This window comes from Sorex araneus, chromosome 4 (assembly GCF_027595985.1).
Source record: "Sorex araneus isolate mSorAra2 chromosome 4, mSorAra2.pri, whole genome shotgun sequence".
NCBI lineage: Eukaryota > Metazoa > Chordata > Mammalia > Eulipotyphla > Soricidae > Sorex > Sorex araneus.
Genome location: NC_073305.1, coordinates 212,190,257 through 212,210,352, shown reverse-complemented (window position 1 = coordinate 212,210,352; position 20,096 = coordinate 212,190,257). Strand labels below are relative to the sequence as shown.

Genomic DNA, 20,096 nt, shown 5'->3' with positions numbered 1-20,096 from the left:
TCTCTGGAGATATGTTACTGTGTCCAGTGATCCTCGCAACCCAGGAGCCACTCAAACTGTGGTGCGACACTCAGGTAGGGAGGCCGCGGTCCTTAGCCAGCCTGGACCCTGCCCAACCATGAGGGAGCGCACCCTTCAGGGAGGGTGCCCCAGTACCTCAGCCTCGAGTCACGGCTCCTTCCGATTCCTCTCCAGCCAGCCAAGGCCTACACTGTAAACTACAAATGTTCCTGGGGCTCTACTGAAAGAATCGCCCGTTTCCCCCAATACTCCAGAGCCAGGATGCAAGAAGAGCCGACCTCTCCACTCTCGCCTTCGGTCCCTGCATCTCCCTGCCCCTCTGTCCCTTTCCACACCCAGTAAAACAACAGTCTCAAACTTCAACAGGTTCCTGGCGAGCCCAGTCTGGTACCCTGAGTTTTCCCTCCTCGAGGGTACAGAGACACTGTGGCTTCCCTCTCCCCCACGCCTGGCACGGCCTGGCACGGCAGAGGTCTCTGTTAAAAGCTGCGGTCGTATTTCACTAGGACACAGAAATGAAACCATTCCACTAGGTTCTTGAGAAACCTTAACAAGTCAGGAGTGTCCAGCTTAGTGAATTCAACAGCCTCTAATCTTGTAAAGACCTTTATAATTATGACATCTTTCACTTTTGATTGAACTTAGAATATTTTTATTGATTCCTGACAATGTACCGGCTAAAATTCTTTGCAGCATATTATGTTTTAAGCTTATTCTTAAATACCCTAATATAAACTGCAAAAGTTCAGAAATAAGGCCAGGTATTAAACAGGGAAAAGGGAAATAACAATTTCTTTCTTATTATGTCTATTACTTGATATGTGCGTTATATTACCTCATTTAATTCACTTCTCATCTTATAAAATATAAAGAAACTGAGGCCCAGAAAAGCTAAATGAAGGCCACACCACTCTGCAGGAGGGCCGGGAGAGGCTGATTCCAACCCGTTCTGTTACTATAAATCCCACCTTATTCTTCCATATAAAATGACAAAATACAAAACACAGGAGGCATCTCACTGAAAGACAGCACTTACCTTTGGAAAACAAAATACTGGCAAGATTAAATACATTAAGTTTTACACAGTTGGCATTTTTCCACATTTGAATATTAAAAGACATCAAATACTAAAATACATCTCCAGTTAAATTAAAACATTGAAACAAATATTTTTCCATTTTTAGTAAGAGCAATTATCCTTTTTTAATATGCTTAAACTGCTTAATATAAAATGTATACACATACTACCTTCTTTTGAGCAGCTTCCTTCTTTTTCTTGTCGTCTTTTTTCTTTTTCTTTTCTTCCATCAACTGTTCTTCTTCTTGCACTAAATCCCTGAACCACACAGTTGCAATTAACTTTCCCAAAATGTATAAAGGAATAAAAATAACTGTTGCATACAGGTTTATTTTCTCTTAATTAGAAACATGGCAACTTTTACTCTCTTGTTGAAATTAAACACAATTTGCAACCTGCACCTAACTATACAGCCATATACAATATTATCTTTAGTAAATCTTAAATAGAACTTTTATCTCAGGACATCAAAAATGACAACCTCTAATTTATACTGGGAAGCAAGCAACTGTCTCCAACTCTAGAACAGAATCAATAAAATCACGGGTGCGTGAGTTAACCTGCCTCTGGCCCCAATTATCAATCAGCAGTTACTGGCAGTGCCGGAAACGCCCGTTCTCCTGCTGCCCGAGCAGGTGTCCTTCCTCTCTTCATTTCCCCAGTCTTGATGGCTTTATAATTACTTTCAGAATGCAAATGATTCTCAATAAGTGACTTTTACTCCAGCAAGAGAGTTCCCTCATGCTCTAAAACATTCCCAACTATGCTAGCAACACTTGAGACCCGATTACTAGCTCCCCCCACACACTCATTACCCAAGTTTGTTTCAGTGCTTTTAAAACCACCAGCGCTGAGGGTCATCAGCAGAACTGCTGGTCCAGAATTTCGAAAGATCAGATAGGACAAATGTGTCTGCCATCTTCTTTCTACTCGGTCTCACTGAGGAGATGGGGACCGGGGAGGGTCCCTAAACTCGACCCAGAACTGATGAGTAAGTGAATGAGAGAGAGCAAAGGAAGCAATCCCCCAAGAACACACGCTGAGGGTCTCCCCAGACCCTGGTGGGCTCTGGAGAGGCGGGAGACCCGCGCTAGGTGCACAGGGATAGGCGAGGAGTGGGGAAGAGTCTCGGGAGCCAAACGGTGGGAACGAGGTGCATCCTCCTGCCCGCTGGCTCTGTGTTCCCCAGAAACCCGGGGAATCTGTCTGAAACGCCTCTGAAGAGCGGAGGCCGGCTCCCGGATCCTAACTCTGCAGACAGGCAAGGCCAGCCAGCGCCCTGGGTCATCCCCTCGAAAGAAACCTGCCCACGAGCACACACGGAGTGACCTTCAGCGCAGAGCTGCACCCAGGCCACCCAAGTTACCTACAGGGACTGCCCGAGCCCCTAACAGGACCCTGAGGAAACACAGTCCAGGCTCCAGAGCCAGGCACACGGGGTGTGCTCACGGTTCAGGGGGCAGGAGCTGCGGAAATGATGGGCACACACAAGAAACTGCAGAGGGTCACTGAGGGCACCTTGCCCTGCAGAGGTGGCCCAGCCAGAGCTGGCAGGAGGAGGACAGCGAAAGGAGTCGCAGGTGGACAGCGAAACAGCCAATGACTGACACCAGCTACCCACACTCCAGCAGGCTGGGGGATGCCCAAGGAGACCACAGCTAGAATCACGAGCTGGAAGAGTCACTCTCGGCCTCTCCGTGTCCACCTCAGCAGAACTGTCATGTGGCCAGCAGACTGGCAAAACAGCTCCTGGCTGAAAGTGACCATCACCTCCCCCCATCACAGTCTGAGCGAGGGAATGAGAGGCGGCCTTGGACGACCATCCTGGGGACGTCAAGGATCAAGACTGTCCCTCTGGGGCCCAACAACAGTATGGAGGGGAAGGTGTCTGCCCAGCACCCCATATGCTTCTCCAAGCAGCTCCGAGGAGTAACTCCTGAGGGCAGAGCCAGGAATAAGCCCTGAGCATCACCACGTACGCAACACCCTCCCCCCCAAAAGAAAAGGAAAAAGGAAAAATAGAAAAGAAAGCAAAACGAAACAGAAAATAAAAATACAGGTCTAGCTTGAGGGGGTTCCACAAGCCCTGTCATCAGTCACATGCTACTGAAGGGTCACAGTCCACCGAACATTGAGAATCCCCGGGACGGGGGCAGGAGCGTGGATACAGATTGTATGTGATGCATGCAGCAGCCCAGGGCCTGATTCCCAGCATCACAGGGACCCAAGGCCACTGCTTCGAACAACCCATAGGCAGCTGGCCAGGAGCAGCCTCTGACCATAGCCAGTATAAACACACACACACACACACACACACACACACACACACACACACACACACACACACACACACACGGTTCTACTGGTAAACAGGTGAATGAACAAATAATGGAAGATGAATGAAAAGGGTAAAGGCTTTCAGAATAGTCAACTAACTGTAGGAAGAGGAAGAGCTGGAGAGGCAGTACAGAGCGCTGGCCTTGCACGTGGCAGACCCAGGTTTGATCCCCAGCAATGCATATGGTCCCCTGAGCCCGGGGGAGTGATCCCTGAGCACAGAGCTGGGAGTCCTGAGCACAGCGAAGTGTGAGCCAAAAATCCAAAGGGGGGGAAACAAAAACTAACTCGGCAATGCAGATGATGCTCTTAGCAGGCCGATGTAGAGACTCGAGTTTAGCTCTAAGAGATGAGGGGTGAGAGACCCCGCGGCAATCCCCAGCACCTCTGTCCCTGGGACGCCGCTGAACTGCTAGGGCACCAAGAAGGCCGTGACCCCACAGAGCTGCACGCACCAGGACCCAGAAGCAAGCCAAGTGCTGGCAGAGCGACACCACCGAACCGAGAGAAACCAGGGGCTGACGAGGACGTGAGCCCGGCCAACGCCGGTGTGCGGGGCAGCACCACGGGCTCCAGGTGCGCCAGATGCCAGGGCAGTGAAAGCAGGCCCGCAGGGGCGCCCTCCCGCCGCAGGCGTGGCCGGGGGCATGCTGAGACATTCACTCACCCACAGCACACAATGGGCCCTTCTTCAGCCAAGAGAAAGAAGGAAACCCTGCCACTCGGAATTTGGATCGTTTGGACACTGGGACCAAAAGGCAGAGACCGTAAGACATCACACACGGAATGAGATGACCGGGGCCTCGAGCAGAGGGGAGTGGCCCTCAGCAGAGGCTCTGGGGGATAAGAGAGAAGTGAGAGACGGTCCGAAACACTGCAGACTTGCAGTTCGGGCTGGAGCGAGAGTCTGGCAGGCAGGGTGTTTGCCTTGCCTGCAGCTGGCCTGCGTCCGATGCCCAGCACCCCCCGCAGCATCCCCCCCGCCCCCGAGCGCTGCCAGGAGTGATCCCTGAGCACAGGCAGGAGTAAGCCCTAAAAAACTCCAGGTAGGGCCCAAAACACAAAAAGTGCACAAACTTGCAACTAGAAAGCTGCGACTACAAGTTCTGGAGAGTTAACGTAGAGGGACTATAGTTTAACAATCACGTTATGTACTTCAAAGTAGCCTCGAGATTAGCGTTTAAATATTCTCACCACAAGAAAGAAGCATAAATATATGCCACAAGAGAGATGTCAACCAACATTTAGGTGGTTATCATTCTTCAGTACAAAAGTAGATCAAATCAGCAGTGCTTTACACCTTAAGCCTACACAAAGGATGTCAATTATATCCCAGTATAAAAAAAGGGCTGTGCACGAAAGAAAGTGAAACCAAAATAAAAAAGTGACCCAGAGTGACTTGCCTTGCACGAGGCCGACCTAGGTAGGGTCAATCCCTGGCAGCCTGTATGAACCCCGAAGTACAGCGGGGAGTTATTCCTGAGTGCAGAGCCAGGAGTAACCCCCAGCACTACTGGATGGGGGGGGGTGAGAAAGTGAAACAGATTTTGTCAATGATGACTTAACAAAGCTGGGAGTGAGGGGGAAAGCAGAAAAAGGAACCGAAATTATAAAAACAACCATGGCTGCAAAATGTAGAATGAGGCAGATGTCCAACCTACAGCTCAAAATCCAAAAGAAAATTAAAATATCACAGAGAAAACTACAGATAAATATACCTTTATGGATACAGACACAAAATTTCTCAACAAAAAATTAAAAACGTAAAGGTCGTGAGCCCTGAGCCCTGAAAACGTTTGTTTTTAAATTAAAATGTAATGGTTGTGACAGACAGTGCTCAAGTGCTTGCCTTGCAAGCTAGCAGTCAACCCTAGTTCCATCCCAGGCTCCGCATAAGGTCCCCTGGGGCACAGCCAGGACTCACTCACTCCTGACTGGGCACAGAGCCAGTAACAGCCACTGAGCAAAAGAGAAAAAAACAAAAAATAAAAAAAAATAAGTAAACCGGAGCTGAAGATAAAGCACAGGACGAGGAGTGTTTGCCTTGCATGTGGCTCTGACAGCTGAAATTTTGGCCTGAATGCCCGGTACCACCATGGGAAGGTCCTAGGCACTGTGGTGGTGGTGGCGAGAGGCTGAAAATGTCCATCAAAATAAAAACTAAGGGGGCCAGAGAGACAGCACAGTGGGGAGGGCTCTCGCCTTGCACACAGCCAACCCGGGTTCCATCCCTGGCCCCGCATCTGGTCCCCTGCATACTGCCAGGAGTGATCCCTCAGTGCAGAGCCAGAAGTAACCCCTGAGAACTGCCAGGTGTGGCCCAAATACCAAAGGGGAAACAAATGAACACTCCTATAACTGCGCTGACCTACAGCGATGATGAAGTGGCATCACCTTGCACGTGTGATGTCCTGGGTTCCATCCCTGGCACCAGGGACAGGTATACGTGGCTATCAATGAAAGATCCCTATGGAGACTATAGCAAGATTTAAAAAAAACAAAACGAAACAAAACAAAAAACACCAAAACCCTACATACATATCGAGGCTGGAGAGACCGCATGGCAGCAGGTAGGGTGCTGGTCTTGCACGCGGCTGGCCCCAGTTTGATCCACAGCACCCCATCAGGTGCCTGGGGCCCCACCAGGAGTGCTCCCTGAGCACAGCCGGAGAAAGCCCTACACACAGTGGGGTGTGCTCCGATCTGCGCCCACCCCCCGCCCCCAAAGAAAAATATCTGTGGTGTTCTAGTGGAATGTCTCCAGGCATGCAAGGCTGGTTTAGAGACCAGCATAGTACAGAGAATATAGGGGCACTTGCCCATCACGTGGCGGACCTGGCGGGCCGGGGTTTGAATCCGGTTCAATTCCAGGCTTCAATTCCCGTAAGGTCCAGAGCACCCCCCAGCTGTGATCCCTGAGGGCAGTCGGAAGCGAGTCCTGAGCACCACGAGGGCGACTCAGGTAACAACAACAACAAGAATCAATGAACAGAGAAATCAGTCTACATGCCCCAACAGATCAATATATCACCGAACTACACTATGGCCTTGGGGACCAGAGTGTCAGTATAGTGGACAGGGACTGTGCCTTGCAAGCAGCTGACCCCGGTTCAATCACCAACACCCCCAAATGGTCCTCAAAGCCCCACCAGGAGTGATCCCTGAGCTCACAGACAGGTGAGGCCCACAAGCCAAAACGGACACTACAGCCTCAATACACACCGGAAAAGCTTAGGACAAAATCCAATGCCCTTTCACAACAAGAAAAAAAGCATTCAGATTAGGAACAAAACACCAAGTTCACAGCTCACATCCTGCTCAGGGTTTACGACAGTCCTTTCTTCTCCACTAAGAATTATCAGCCCTTGGGCCGGAGCGAGAACTGCCTGGCCTGGTACCCCCCAGTCCCCTAAGCACCACCAGGAGCCCCCTAAGCAGAGGCAGAGCCCCACTCTCCAAGGGCCAGAGAGGCAGGACAGCGTGGAGGGTGCTGGCCTTGTACACAGCCAATCAGGTCTAATCCCCTGGCGCCCCTTATCGTCCCTGAGTGCCACTAACAGGCATCCCTGAGCCAGGTGTAAGCCCTGAGCACACACAAAAAAAAAGAAGAAAAATCATGCTTAGCCAAAAAAGCTGACAGAGGGCCACACACTATACAACCGTATAGAAAGAAGAATCAGGGGCTGGAGCGATAGAACAGCAGGTAGAGTGTTTGCCTTGCACTCGGCCAACCCGGGTTCAATTCCCAGTATCCCATATGGTCCCCTGAGCACCGCCAGGAGTCATTCCTGAGTGCATGAGCCAGGAGTAACCCCTGTGCATCTCTGGGTGTGACCCCCCCCAAAAAAAAAAAGCAAGCAGAATCAGGCACAGCAGAGTGAGTGGGGAAAGAATGCTAACGGTTGTGGGGTCGGGATGCGGGGAAGCGGTAGCAAAAAAGGACCTAGAATGAGGGTCTTGTGATTGTACAACTGCAAATCTAATTTTAAAAAATAAAAACATTAAATCAAATCTCTCCTCTCTTTGGAGAAGCCTGTATTCTCTCTTGAACACATTTTTCTCTCTTCCTCACTCTTAAAATTTCTTAAAAGGTAATCTATGGCCTATGAATTTCACCTGCAACAAACTTATTGAGAGAGAGAGAGAGAGAGAGAGAGAGAGAGAGAGAGAGAGAGAGAGAGAGAGAGAGAGAGAGAGAGAGAGAGAGAGAGAGAGAGAAAAGGACATTCCGAAAAGGAGCTGAAGATTGGGCAAGAGACAGAAAGGTCAAAGCTAAACAGATCAACAGGAGCACGGACTAATTTGAACTTATGTTCCAAAGCCAGCGAGGAGCTGACAAAGGTTTCTAAGTTGGAATGACAGATTCGCTCTAGAGAAGACGACTTCATGTTCAAGGCTAGAACCCTGACATAGTAAGCACCTCCCTTCCTTGCCTCACAGTCTGGTTTCATGACCAGAATCAGCAGAACCTGTTCCTTTATCATCCTTTGCAAAGCTCACCATCTGCTTAAAAATCCATTTAAATTCACCTCTTTATTTAAACAGTTTAAATACATTTAGATTTACAAGCTGTGTTTCTTCTGGTGTGTTTCAGGGGTATAAGCTGAAAGAATGAAAGCAGGGACACGAGTCAACGGAACAGCTGTCATCATTATAAAAAATAGTCAGTATCCCCGCAGCAAGCTGCCCAGGAAACGCTAGCTTACTGAAAACCATTCGTCAGAACAGCAAAACAAGGGGCTTGGCTTAATCCTGTTTGTTATTAGACAAAATTCCAATCAATTGCTGCTTACAGAAACTATCCTGTAAGGTTCAAAGTATAAAATTCCTCCACCGGGCTTCAGTCTGCTGTGAGCATTCCATCTGAATCGGTGAGTCAGCTGAGTCATCGGCAGGGAATATGCTACTGCTGAAAATTCCAAATGTCCTCCCCCTAGCTACCAGAGTAGAAGTGCTACAATTTCTGCGGCATGGACAACTCAGAGTATGCAAATCATTTGAAAAAATAAGACCACCTTAGTGGAATCTTAACCGGCCTTTCTCTTCCCTTTTATTTTTTTTTTTTGGGGGGGGGGAGGGAGAGGACGGAAGAGGAAATCTAAGCTGTCATCTGTTACTTTCTCTCTCCTGAATCTCGATTCTGCCCTTGGGCACAGCTGTGTGGCCTCTCTGACATCTTCCCCATACTGCAACATGCCTTTACCTTTGGGGAGTCGCGGCTCTTGGAACCTGATAAATGCTGAGGGACCGTCCCTGCGATTTTCTGTGAAGCCCACAGTCAGTTCTCCCACTTACTTCCGACCATCTGTGCATGACACCCTGGAACCCAGAGACGGGCCCAGGGCTGCCCTTAGAAGGGGCGTCCTTTCTAAGAACACCTGCCAGGAACCGAGGCCTGGTGCTGCAGTTCTCACCAAGGCAGCCAGGTAAAATAAGGCGAGGTCAGTGCGGGCTGTGTTTAACAAGGTTCCCCTTCAGAAACGCCCTCCCCCACAGCTGCAGTCCTGACACTCGATCAACTCAGGGGGGAATTCTAGAACCTCAGGTATTGAAAATTCGAGCTCAGTTTAAACCCGTTGTTTGCCCTGGCCTAAAGTGACACGGGGAGTGGATGGAAGAGATCAAAGCCCTGGATAAATTTGTGATTAATTTGCTTCCAAGTGGCGGGAGGGGGCCTGACTAAGGCAAATGGGCCGCACAGCCCAGCGGGACGCCTCTTGCCCAAGGTCTGGCCTGGGCAACCCTGCAGAAACCATCCTGCAAATCCAAACTTAAACACACACACACACTGGCTCCTGAGTCTTCCAAAAATGTCAGGCCCATGAAAAAGGCAGAGGGAAGTAAGGAGCGGGTTCCAGAGCCCGGAACATGCAGACAGGACTACATGCAAGCCTGGATCAGGAGTGGAGGGAGAAGAACACGTCTCCACACACAGACAGACAGGGAGAGCTGGGGGAATGTGCACACACCAAGAGGTAGCGTGCCTTCCCGGGGGGAATCTGACTTTGCCATCTACGGCTGCTATGCAGACAGGCCTTGTGCGGGAAATATGTGAACACGATAAAGCAAATGTGACAAAATAGGAAGATCAAGGGCCCGAGCAATCGTACAGCGGACAGGGTGCTTGCCCGGCATGCAGCTGACCGGGGTTGGGTCCCTAGAGTCCTGTACGATACCCCCATCCCCGCCCCGAGCCTGCCAAGAGTGATCCCTGAGCACCACCAGGTGTGGCCCCACCCAAAACAAACAACAACAATGAAGGATCAGTCAAGCTAGGCGTCATAAGTACAGATGTTATTTGTCCTACCCTGGCCGCTTCGCTTCAGGTTGGGATGACTCTCACTTTCGACCATCAATCTTATTTCCCCTCCATTCTGTGGGCACCAGGAGCACCCACGAGTGTGGGCCATGCCACAGGGACAACTTCCTGCCTCCAGGGCTGGGCAGCCCCACACTACTTCCGCTAGTTCCTTCTCCCGGCCTGAGGGCCTCGCCGGGGTCAGGGAGAGCCCTCGTTTACTCCGAGGGCCCAGACCTGCCTTCTCTCTCCTTTTGCTTCTGGGCCACACCTGGATGGGCCCAAGGGCTACTCCCTGCCCGGCGCCTGCAAGGTCTGTGTGGTCCTGGGGACAGAATCGGGGCTCCCATATGCAGAGCACCTGCTCTAGTCCTCCCCGACCCCCCTCTTTTTCTTCTCCTTTGGGTGGGGAGAGGGGAATCACAGCCAGGGGTACTCTGAACTTGCTTATCTCTGGCTCTGTGCTCAGAGATCACTTCTGGCAGGGCTCAGAGAGCCAAGTGGGGTGCCGGAATGGAACCCGGGTCGGCCCCACGCAAGGCAAGCACCCCACCTGCTGTACTATGGCTTCGGTGCCCCCCATCACTTTTCTTACACAGCATTTTGCCCAGGCAAAGTAAGAAAAAAATGTCCTGATATCAGTGGGGCGGGAGAAACAGTTCTGGGATACCAGCTCCGAGTCCCAGCACCGCGGAGGCGCCCCTGAGCACAGCCAAGCCCCCAAACCAAACAGAAGTAAAAAGATCTACCGTCATTTGTAAAATGCAGGTGTTAGAATAATGTCTCTAACATACTTCAGTTCAGTTCTGACTACCCAATTATTCTATGGCTATAGTCTTTTTCTGGCAGAGCCAAGGACAGAATGCAAGTTTCCTACATGTAAGGCAAGTGCTCGACAGCCAACTTACATCTGGGCCCCCCAACTTTTTCTTTTTTTTTTTTTTCAGTTAGATCAGCTGAGCCCGAGAGATAACGAGTCGGTAGTATGTTGTGTGGCGTGCATACAGCCAACCCGGGTTCAATCCCTGGCACTACATATGGTCCCTCCCAGCCCCGCCGAGAGTAAACCCCGAGTGAGAACCAGCAGAGAACCCTGAGTGCCACCAGGTGTGGCCCAAAAATAAATAGAAATAAAATTAGATTTGCTGAGTTAAACAAGAGATTCTTTTACAACTAGAAATGTAACTTATCACTTCTGACCTCAATTCTGATCTCAGGCTGGGTCAATCTGATATTCATAGGGGGGGCTTTTGGATTTTGTTTCTTTCCCTTTTTTGGGGGGGGGCGCAGCGGGGAGGAGGGTCACACTTGGTGGTGCTCGGATTATTCCAAGTTCTGCACTCAGGAACTGTAACACCATACGGTGTCCAGGGATGCTGGGGATCGAACCTAGGCTGGCCACGTGTCAAGCAAGGGCCCCACCCACTGGACTGCTGCTCAGGCACCAATCTCACACTCATGGAGTATGACGACCGGGTGCACTCCTACTTCCTGCAGCAAATCTCAGACTCCATCTTCTCAATTAAGATTCTCACCTTTTTTTTTTTTTTTTTTAAATTTTTGGGTCACACCAGGGCTGGAGCGACAGCACGTTCACCTTTCACGCTGCCGACCTGTGTTTGATTCCTCCACCCCTCTCGGAGAGCCCAGCAAGCTACCGAGAGTATCGAGCCCGAACGGCAGAGCCTGGCAAGCTACCCATGCATATTGGATATGCCAAAAACAGTAACAATAAGTCTCTCGATGAGAGACGTTACTGGTGCCCGCTCAAACAAATCGATGAGCAACGGGATGACAGTGACAGTGGATCACACCCAGAGATGCTCAGGAGATTATTCCTGGCTCTGCACTCAGGAATTACTCTTGGCAATGCTCAGGGGACCATATGAGATGCTGCGGGTCGAATCCATGTCGCCAGCATGCAAGGCAAATGCCCTCCCTGCTGTACTATCGCTCCGGCCCCTCTACCTCCTTTCTACTACTCCTGAGCACAGATCTTCTTCACCTCTTGTCTCCACTCCTGTCACTGCCTTAGGGCAGGGGAGGGGAGGAAGTTGGACCACACCCAGTGGTGCTGGGGTTATTGCAGGTTGGAAGACCACATGTGGCACTGGGACTCAAATCTGCATCAGCCACATGCAAGATAAGCACCTTAACCTCTGAATCATTTCTCTGGCCCCTTGTCACCTCTATCCTATCCTGTCATGACCCTACAACATGCCAAGAATGCAGTAAGAAGCCAGTATTTCAAGACTCGTGCACATTAACCATGCTACCCCAGTAAAACAAAGATTTATCCAAGCACCTCTACATCTGCCCCCAGACTTTTTCTTGAAGGATTTTGGGCCACATCTGGCGACGCTCAGGGATTACTCCTGGCTCCTGGCAGGGACCAAAGGGATCCTGGGGACAGAACAGGCCAACCACATGCAAGGCGAGTGCCCTCCCCACTCACTACCTCGCTCTCTAGCCCCTGCCTCCAAACAACGTCCATGTCACCCATTTGAACCACCACCCAGTATTTCAAACTCCCCTGCACCTCCCATCCGTGTGCCTTTTCTCCCGCTTTGGTTCTGACACTGCCTTCTTCACAGCCTTTCAGTATGACTCCATCCTTTCAAAGTTCATGCCAACGGTGAGCACCTTGTTGAGACAACATGACTGACAACTGTAACGGTCGGCAGTGAGCTAAGATGGCCGACTCAGGCCCGGGCAGATGGCTCAAGGGGCTGGAGCACAGGCTTTGCTCCCACGAGCCCCGGGTTCAAGCCCATGCACCACACAGCCAAAGCATCACCAGGCATCAACCTCCCCCCGGAATAAAACCATATACACACGTGTGTGCAAATATGTATTTAGTCACGCGCACATTCACAACTGTTCTCTACTTCACATAAGAGCAGTAAAATACATCTTTCTCTTATGCCAGTTTTTGTTTGGGGGCCATACCCAACAGTGCTCCAGACTTACTCCTGATTCTGTGCTCACTCTGTGCTCACTCCCCGTGGGCTTCGGGACTATATGGGATTGCGGGGACGGAACCTGGATTGGCTGAGGGTCAAGCAAATGCCCTAGCCACTGTCCTACTGCTCCAGTCCACCAGCTGTTTTTTGAAACTGGCACGGTCTTGAGAAGGAGCTGCAGCTTCAGAGACCCAAAGAACAGTAATCCTCCTGATAGTCAGCTGACCACTCCAGGCCTTCACGTCCTCATCTGTGAAGTGGGAACACTACTTCTGCCTAACTTGCAGAAGTAGTTTCAGGGATCAGGAGTCCACGCAACATCACTGACCAATGCAGTCACCACCCACCTCCCTTCCCAGTGGCTACTCTTGCTCTGGGAGCATGGAGAGGGCACCGAAGTGCTCCCTAAGCGAATACAGGGCAAAGCCTTGGCCTCCCAACGAGGGCAGAAATGGGGACTGGCAGGCTCCTTGTTTGGAAAAAAAGGAAGCCAAGAGCTAGAGGTGAAGCTGAGAGGAAGCACTGCCCACCGAATCCCCTGTCCTCCCTGGCAGCTTCTCAATCCGCCCCCAAGAGCCCGAGTCATCCACTTCCAAGCCTGGATTTGCCTCTTCTTCCCTTCAGAGCAACAGAAGCTCTTCGCAGGTCAATGGGTGGACATCATCGTCGTCAGAGGTAGGAATTACGGGCCACGGCGATAGTACAGCAGGCAAGACGCTTGCCAAGCGCATGGCTGACCCAGGTTCCATCCTCGGCACCCCCCAGCCCTGTCCAGAGTAATCCCTGAGCCCAGAGCCAGGAGTAAACTCTGTACCACCAGATGGGGGCCCCCAAAATGGATTTTTAAAGTAACATACTAATTTAGGACTGGGGTGATAGCACAGCGGGTAGGGCATTTTGCCTTGCACTCGGCCGACCAGGTTCAATTCCCCGCATCTCATATGGTCCCCTGAGCACCGCCAGGAGTAATTTCTGAGTGCAAGAGTCAGGAGTAAGCCCTGTGCATCACCAGGTGTGACCCAAAAAGCAAAAAATAATAAATAAATAAAACTAACTTTTTTTTTATAATAACTGTGTACTAATTAAAGTCTGTCTACATGTTCTCTGCCGACAGGGAAACACTTAACTTTTGGTGCCACGCATCCACCAACCTAGGGCCTCCAGCAGGCAAAGCAGGCCCTGGTGGGCGGATGTACCCTCGAAGCCCTCGACTTCACCTTAGTTCAGTCCACGGAGGCGTAACTGACCTTCGAAACTGGCTGAGCCCGACCTCCCCTTTTATGGATTGGGCACAGAGAGGCTAAGTGATTTGTCAAGAGTCAAGGTCATCGTATAAATAGCAGAGCTACGATTCAAACTCTGGGACGTGGCTGATAGACACCAAATTCTAACTGCAATCTCATGTGAAAAACGAATGTGGGTAGAGACCCTTCCCAGTGAAGTCCAAGAAAACCTCCACAAGATTTCCACTTCTATGGGCGCCTGACAAAGCAAAAATGGAAGGGAAAACGGAAGCAAGGCTTGGCTCCACCGTGGAGGCGCCCATTAAGAGACGGGACCTGTCTTCTCTAAGTTTCCTCCTCCATTATTTCTTTAATTAAACTTCTGACGCTAAAACTTATTTCAATGTCCAGCAAAGACTTCCTTAAGCCTGAGCTCAGGCTTCTTTTAAATGATCACATAATCACGCCAACTAAACAGAAAACTGTCATACTTTTTGAGCCAATAACAACTGTGCTTCAACAACCTATTAATAAGTGAGCAACAATAATATACACAAATGGAATGAGCCCTGGTGGTGAAAATATTTAGGCGGCATAAATCTGAATTCATAACCTCGAACTTGCAATCAAGCACAATCCACAAAAAGGAAAAAAAAAAATCTGAGAGCAGAAATGTTAGCGTGACCAAGTCAAAAAAGAGAAAGCTGCCCACAGTTAAACCTAGAAATCCAAGTGTCCCAGTAAGATGGAAAAGAAAATATGAAGACCATGGGGGGGAGGCGGAGGGGAAAGGAAGAATGGGAAAGAGTTAAATACAGTGCCAAGTCCTGATGCTTAAGCAATAAAGGCAAACATTTCCACCCAAAGCCTTTAAAACAACAACTAAGAACTCCTTTTTATGACAGTGATATGCTTCCAATAGCAAAGATTCCTCCTTATAGGAACACTCATTTCCCTACTTCCTCCCTTTATTTCATTACTTTACTTGCTGATTCACAAAATTTAAAAGGAGCACCCACCAAATCCCAGACACAAATGTAGTTTCAAAAGAGAAAACAAAACGCAGCTGATGCTAGGTAAAGTTCAAAGGCAACACTTTTCCCCATGCAACAGAACCCGCCTGACTACCTCCTGTATGTATGTGTGTATGTGTGTGTATGTATGTATGGGGGGGCAATTCGAACACATAGTATCTTTTCATAAAGGCAACAATTTGAGTTACAAAGTAATAACGGGGAAAGCCAAAACAGTTTGACAGCCCGCCATAAGGGCCGCCTCGATCATGACTCACACAATGCCTGCAACCATTTACAATAGTAATTAATGCACAAGTCCCCCTAATTAAATTCTAAGAGGGTGCGAATGCTTTAACTAAGTTTACAAGAATTGCTCCTCGGGTTTGGTTGCTGGTGGGGGTTTGGAGATTTTTGTTGTATATGTGTGTGTATGGTTTTTTTTTTTTTTTGCTTTGTTTTTGTTTTCTTTCCTTTTTTTTTTTTTTGGCCTCCGAAAGAAAGGAAGACACGCGTAATTACGCATCTCCCTGCAATCCTTCCAGCCAACATTCCCTCCGGCCCCATCTCTCCCGACTGCTCCCTGCGTGCGAAAAAAATGAAATGACACGGGGTGGCGGTGGTTGGGAGGGTGGTTGGGGGGGGACACCCGGAGGAGCGGCAAAGGCGGGGGTGGGGGGGGGACTTCCCGAGCCCCCGAAAGGGCGCAGCAGCGCGGGAGTACCCGCGGCACGGGGCGGGAGGTTGGGGGTGGAGGCAGGGGGGGTAGTGTGTGTATGTGTGTGTGTGTGTCTGTGTGTGTGTGTCTGTGTGTGTGCGTGTCTGTGTGTGTGCGTGTGTGTGTGTGTGTGTGCGGGGGGAGCCCGCCCCGTCTTACCTGCTAAGATTCCTTTCTACGTCTTTGGTAGCTTTAGCTTCCAATTCTCTGCAAGAGAAGAGTGGCGGGAGGGGAGAGAGAGGGATGCGCGCTGAAAACCGAGCCGCTGCGGCAGAGGCTCGCGCCGGGGCCGGGTGGGGGAGGGGAGGGGAGCCCGGGGCGGGGGGCGGGGGGCGCGCACAAAGCTGCGGGGGCTGCAGCCCCGCGGCGGGCTGGTGGCGGCGGCGGCGGCGGCGGCAGCGGCGACCCCCGCGGCCCCGGCCCCGGCGGCCCCGGCCCGGCCCCCCGCGGGCGCGGGCAGCGCCGGCCCCGCTCCGGCTCGTCCCGCCCGGCCCCGGCCCCGGCCCCGGCCCCGGCCGCGCTGCACCCGCCAAAGCGGGCGGCGGCCGCCGCGCCCGCGCCCCCCGCGCCGCCCCCCGAGCCGGCGGGCCCTGCGGCAGCGCCCGCGGCGCCCCCCCCCAGCGCCGCCACACACCCGCGCGCGCGCGCACACGCACACATACACACGCGCGCACACACACACACACACACACACGCAGCGCCGCTCACCTCATGTGTGTAAAGTGCACGAGCAAGTGGGGCGCGGCGAGAGAGGCCCGCGAGCCTCAAGCCCTCGGCAGCGCCGCGGGGAGAGGCCCGAGCCGCTGCACCAGCGCCATTTTCTACACCGACCCGCTGCCGCCGCCGCCGCCGCCGCCGCCGTCGCCGCCGCCGTCGCCGCCGCCGCCGCCGCCGCCGCCGCCGCCGCAGGCCCCAGACCGGAAGTGAACGCGCCGCCCGGCAAGTCCTTCCGGGGGCGCCGCAGCCCGCCGCCTCAAGATGGAGGCCCTAGCAACTGGACGTGCCGGCGGGGCCAGCCCTTGGCAACCGGCCCGGCGCGCGGCGCGAGGCCCGGCCGGACCTCCCCGGAGGCCGCGGAGGGGTGAGGGTGGCGGCTCGGCCTCCTCGGAGGCCGCGGGCAGCTCTCCCGACGCCCCTAGGCCCGCCTCAGCCCCCCGCCCCCAGCCCCGGCCGGCGCCCCGATTTGTCGGGCACCTCCCGCCCCGCCCGCGCCGCCGCCGCCGCCGCCGCCTCCTCCCCCCCGCGCTCGGCTGCGACATCAGTTTCCTTATCGACCGCCCTGCCCCTCCCCCACCGAGACCGGCCCGGGCGGGGTGGGGGGACCCTGCGAGCGCCTAGGGGGGCGGGGGGAACCCTGCGAGCGCGCCCGGCGGGCCTGCGGCATCGGGGCGCCGGCGAGCCCGCGGACTCGGGCCGGGCGGGGCGGCTTTGACCTTGGGTCTGCGCCCCGGGCCGCCCGCGCCGCCGCCTCCGCGCGCCCCCGGCCCGCCCGCGCCCGCCGGGCCCGGAAGGCAGCCTGGGCACCCCGGGCGGGAGCCCCGCGGCCGCGCCCGCCTCGCACGCGGCCGGCCCGGGTTCGATCCCCGGAGGGTCCCCCCCGCAGACACACACACAACCCGGGTTCGATCCCTGGCATCCCATAGAGTCCACACACGCACACACACAACCCGGGTTCGATCTCCGGCATCCCATAGGGTACACACGGGTACACATACACACACACACAACCCGGATTCGATCCCTGGCATCCCATAGGGTACACACAAACACGCAATGAGGGTTCAATCCCTGGCATCCCAGAGAGTACACACGTACACACACACACACACACACAACCCGGGTTCAATCCCCAGCATCCCATAGGGTACACACACACACACACAACCCGGGTCGATTTCCAGCATCCCATAGGGTACACACACACAACCACAACCCGGGTTCGATCCCTGGCATCTCATAGGGTATACACATACACACAACGAGGGTTCAATCCCTGGCATCCCATAGGGTACACACAAACACATACACGCAACCCGGGTTCAATTCCCAGCATGCGATAGGCTACACACACACGCATAACCCAGGTTTGATCCCGGCATCCCATAGGGTACACACGGATAACACACACACACACACACACACACACACACACACACACACACACACACATGCACCCAGCACCGCTAGGAGCAGTAATCCCTGACCTCAGAGCCAAGGGTCAGCTTGAGCACCCCGGGTGTGGCCCACAAAAGAGCAAAAAAAAGAAGAAGAAGAAGAATCCTGAACCCCGGTGTCTTACAGATAATACAGATATTTCATCATCAGATACTAAATTCCGATACCGACGGTTGAAACTCATAGACGGCCCAGTCGTGCCTCCTAACCAAGCGGGAGCTGGGGACAGAGGACGAGGCGCTTGTCTCGCACACGGCTGACCTGGTTCGACCCCCAGTCCGGCCAGGGGTGGCCCTGAGCACTGAGGCAGTCGGAGTAAGCCCTGAGCACAGCCCAAAATAAATTGATAGACTAATGCAATCTGAACCCCGGGCATGCTGTTAGGATCCGGAGAAGAGGATGGGGAAGTGGGTAAGAAATACTCGGGTAAGAAACACGGGGCCGGGTTAGATGCATCTACACATCAGGTGTAGGCAGCGCTGAGAACCACAGGACATAGGGCTACTGGGAGATACAAGAGACGCCCCCACACTGGGCCGGAGCTCTCTGCCCTTGCATGTGGGGGACCCGGGTTTGACCTCCAGCGAGCTCGGGCAGTAAGTAATTCCTGAGTGTAGAGGCAGGAGTAAACCTCTGAGCATCATTGGATGTCACCCAAAAAGCAAAATGAAAAAAAGAAGGAAAAAAATACATGCCTACTACAGTTCTATACATACATGGGAACACAGTAAGATTCCTTCACGTATGTGCTTTAGAAACCTCACTCTAAGAATCATACCATTTTCCCACCATTGGGTCCAGAGAAAGGTGTTCCCAGCGCAGAGCCAGAATTAGTCCCTCTATCCAGTCAAGAGCGACCCCAAAATCCCCCTAAAAATAAAAATATCTGGGGCCGGAGCAATAGGACAGCAACTACTGCCTTACCAGGGGCCAATTCCCAGCATCACCTATGGTCCCCCAGTCCTGCCAGGAGTAATTCCCTAGCACCATTATTGTAGCCTAAAATATAAAATAAAATGCCTCCAAATCTCCCTATCAAAAAGAAACAAAACCTCCCATTAGGATCCAAATCCTATCCTCTATTTAAAAAAATACATGTGTGGTGGGGAGGGATGGGGACAGAGAAATAGGACAGGGGTAAGGTGTATGCCCTGCACAATGCCAACCCATGGCCTTAGCACCACCAATCTTAATCTCAGACCAGACCAATGCCCTACCTCAACCCCCAAAATAAGATGTGTGGGGCCAGAGCAATAGCACAGAGGGGAAGGCATTTGACTTGCATGTGGCCAATCGGGGTTGAATTCCCAGCATCCCATATGGTCCCCTGAGCACCACCAGGGGTGATTCCTGAGTGCAGAGCCAGGAGTAATCCCTGAGTATCGCCAAAAAAGAAAAAAAAAGTGCAATAAAGTAATGAATAAGGGAATGACTGAATAGTAAATTCCAAAGCATGTGGATCAAAATGGTAACTGGTGATATATTATTTCATTTAATCCTCCGACTTTTTCTGGGCTTCTTATTTTGTTTTGTTTCCTTTTTGTTTCTATTATTTGTTTTGGGCCCACACCTCTGGGCTCAGGAATTACTTCTGGCAGTGCTCAGGGAACTCAGAAATTACTCCTGGCAGTGCTCAGGGGACTCAGGAATTATTCCTGACATTGCTCAGGGGACCCTGTTTCCTTTATTTACACAAGTATGCCAACACCTTTCATCAGGTTTACAAAATGTGAAATTCAGGAGCACCAAATAAAATGCCTCGGGTGGCGGGTGTTCCTTTTCCTGACATCATCCCTGAGTTCCGTTTCCTTGTGACTATTTGGGACAGTTTTCATTTTTTGTTTGTTTTGGGGTCACGCCTGGCAGTGCTCAGGGCTTCCTCCTGAGCTCAGGGCTCAGGGCTCAAGGGACCATATGGGATGCTAGGGACGGAAACTGAAGTGGCCGCGTGCAAGGCAAGCACCCTACCTGCTGTACTATCACTCCAGTCCCTGGCATGGTTTTCTAGTCTGTCCACTTAAGACAGGATTGTTTATCTATTACAGTATTGCTTTAGGAGTTAAAAAATAAAATCATGTATGTGTAGCACAATATGCTTTCATACAATGTTTATGAACAACTTCCCACAACAGCATACGGAAATGAAAACAGTAATATTTATCAGCTTGCACAGCTGTTAAGATTAGCTGATATGTTTCCTTTGGAGGGCCCCAAATCCAGGACCTCCCGCTTGTGACACAAGATATACTGCTGAGCCATTACTATCCCTG

The 20,096-nt window shown here is 52.1% G+C and overlaps 1 protein-coding gene across 1 annotated transcript in view; it reads right to left on the bottom strand.

The window, feature by feature from the left end:
• TNRC6A (trinucleotide repeat containing adaptor 6A) overlaps positions 1 to 20,096 on the bottom strand; it is a 189,648-nt gene that overhangs the window by 58,584 nt on the left and 110,968 nt on the right. Inside the window, 2 exon segments of the mRNA XM_055136611.1 lie at positions 1,270 to 1,357; positions 15,811 to 15,858. Coding sequence (XP_054992586.1) covers positions 1,270 to 1,357; positions 15,811 to 15,858 — 136 coding nt within the window.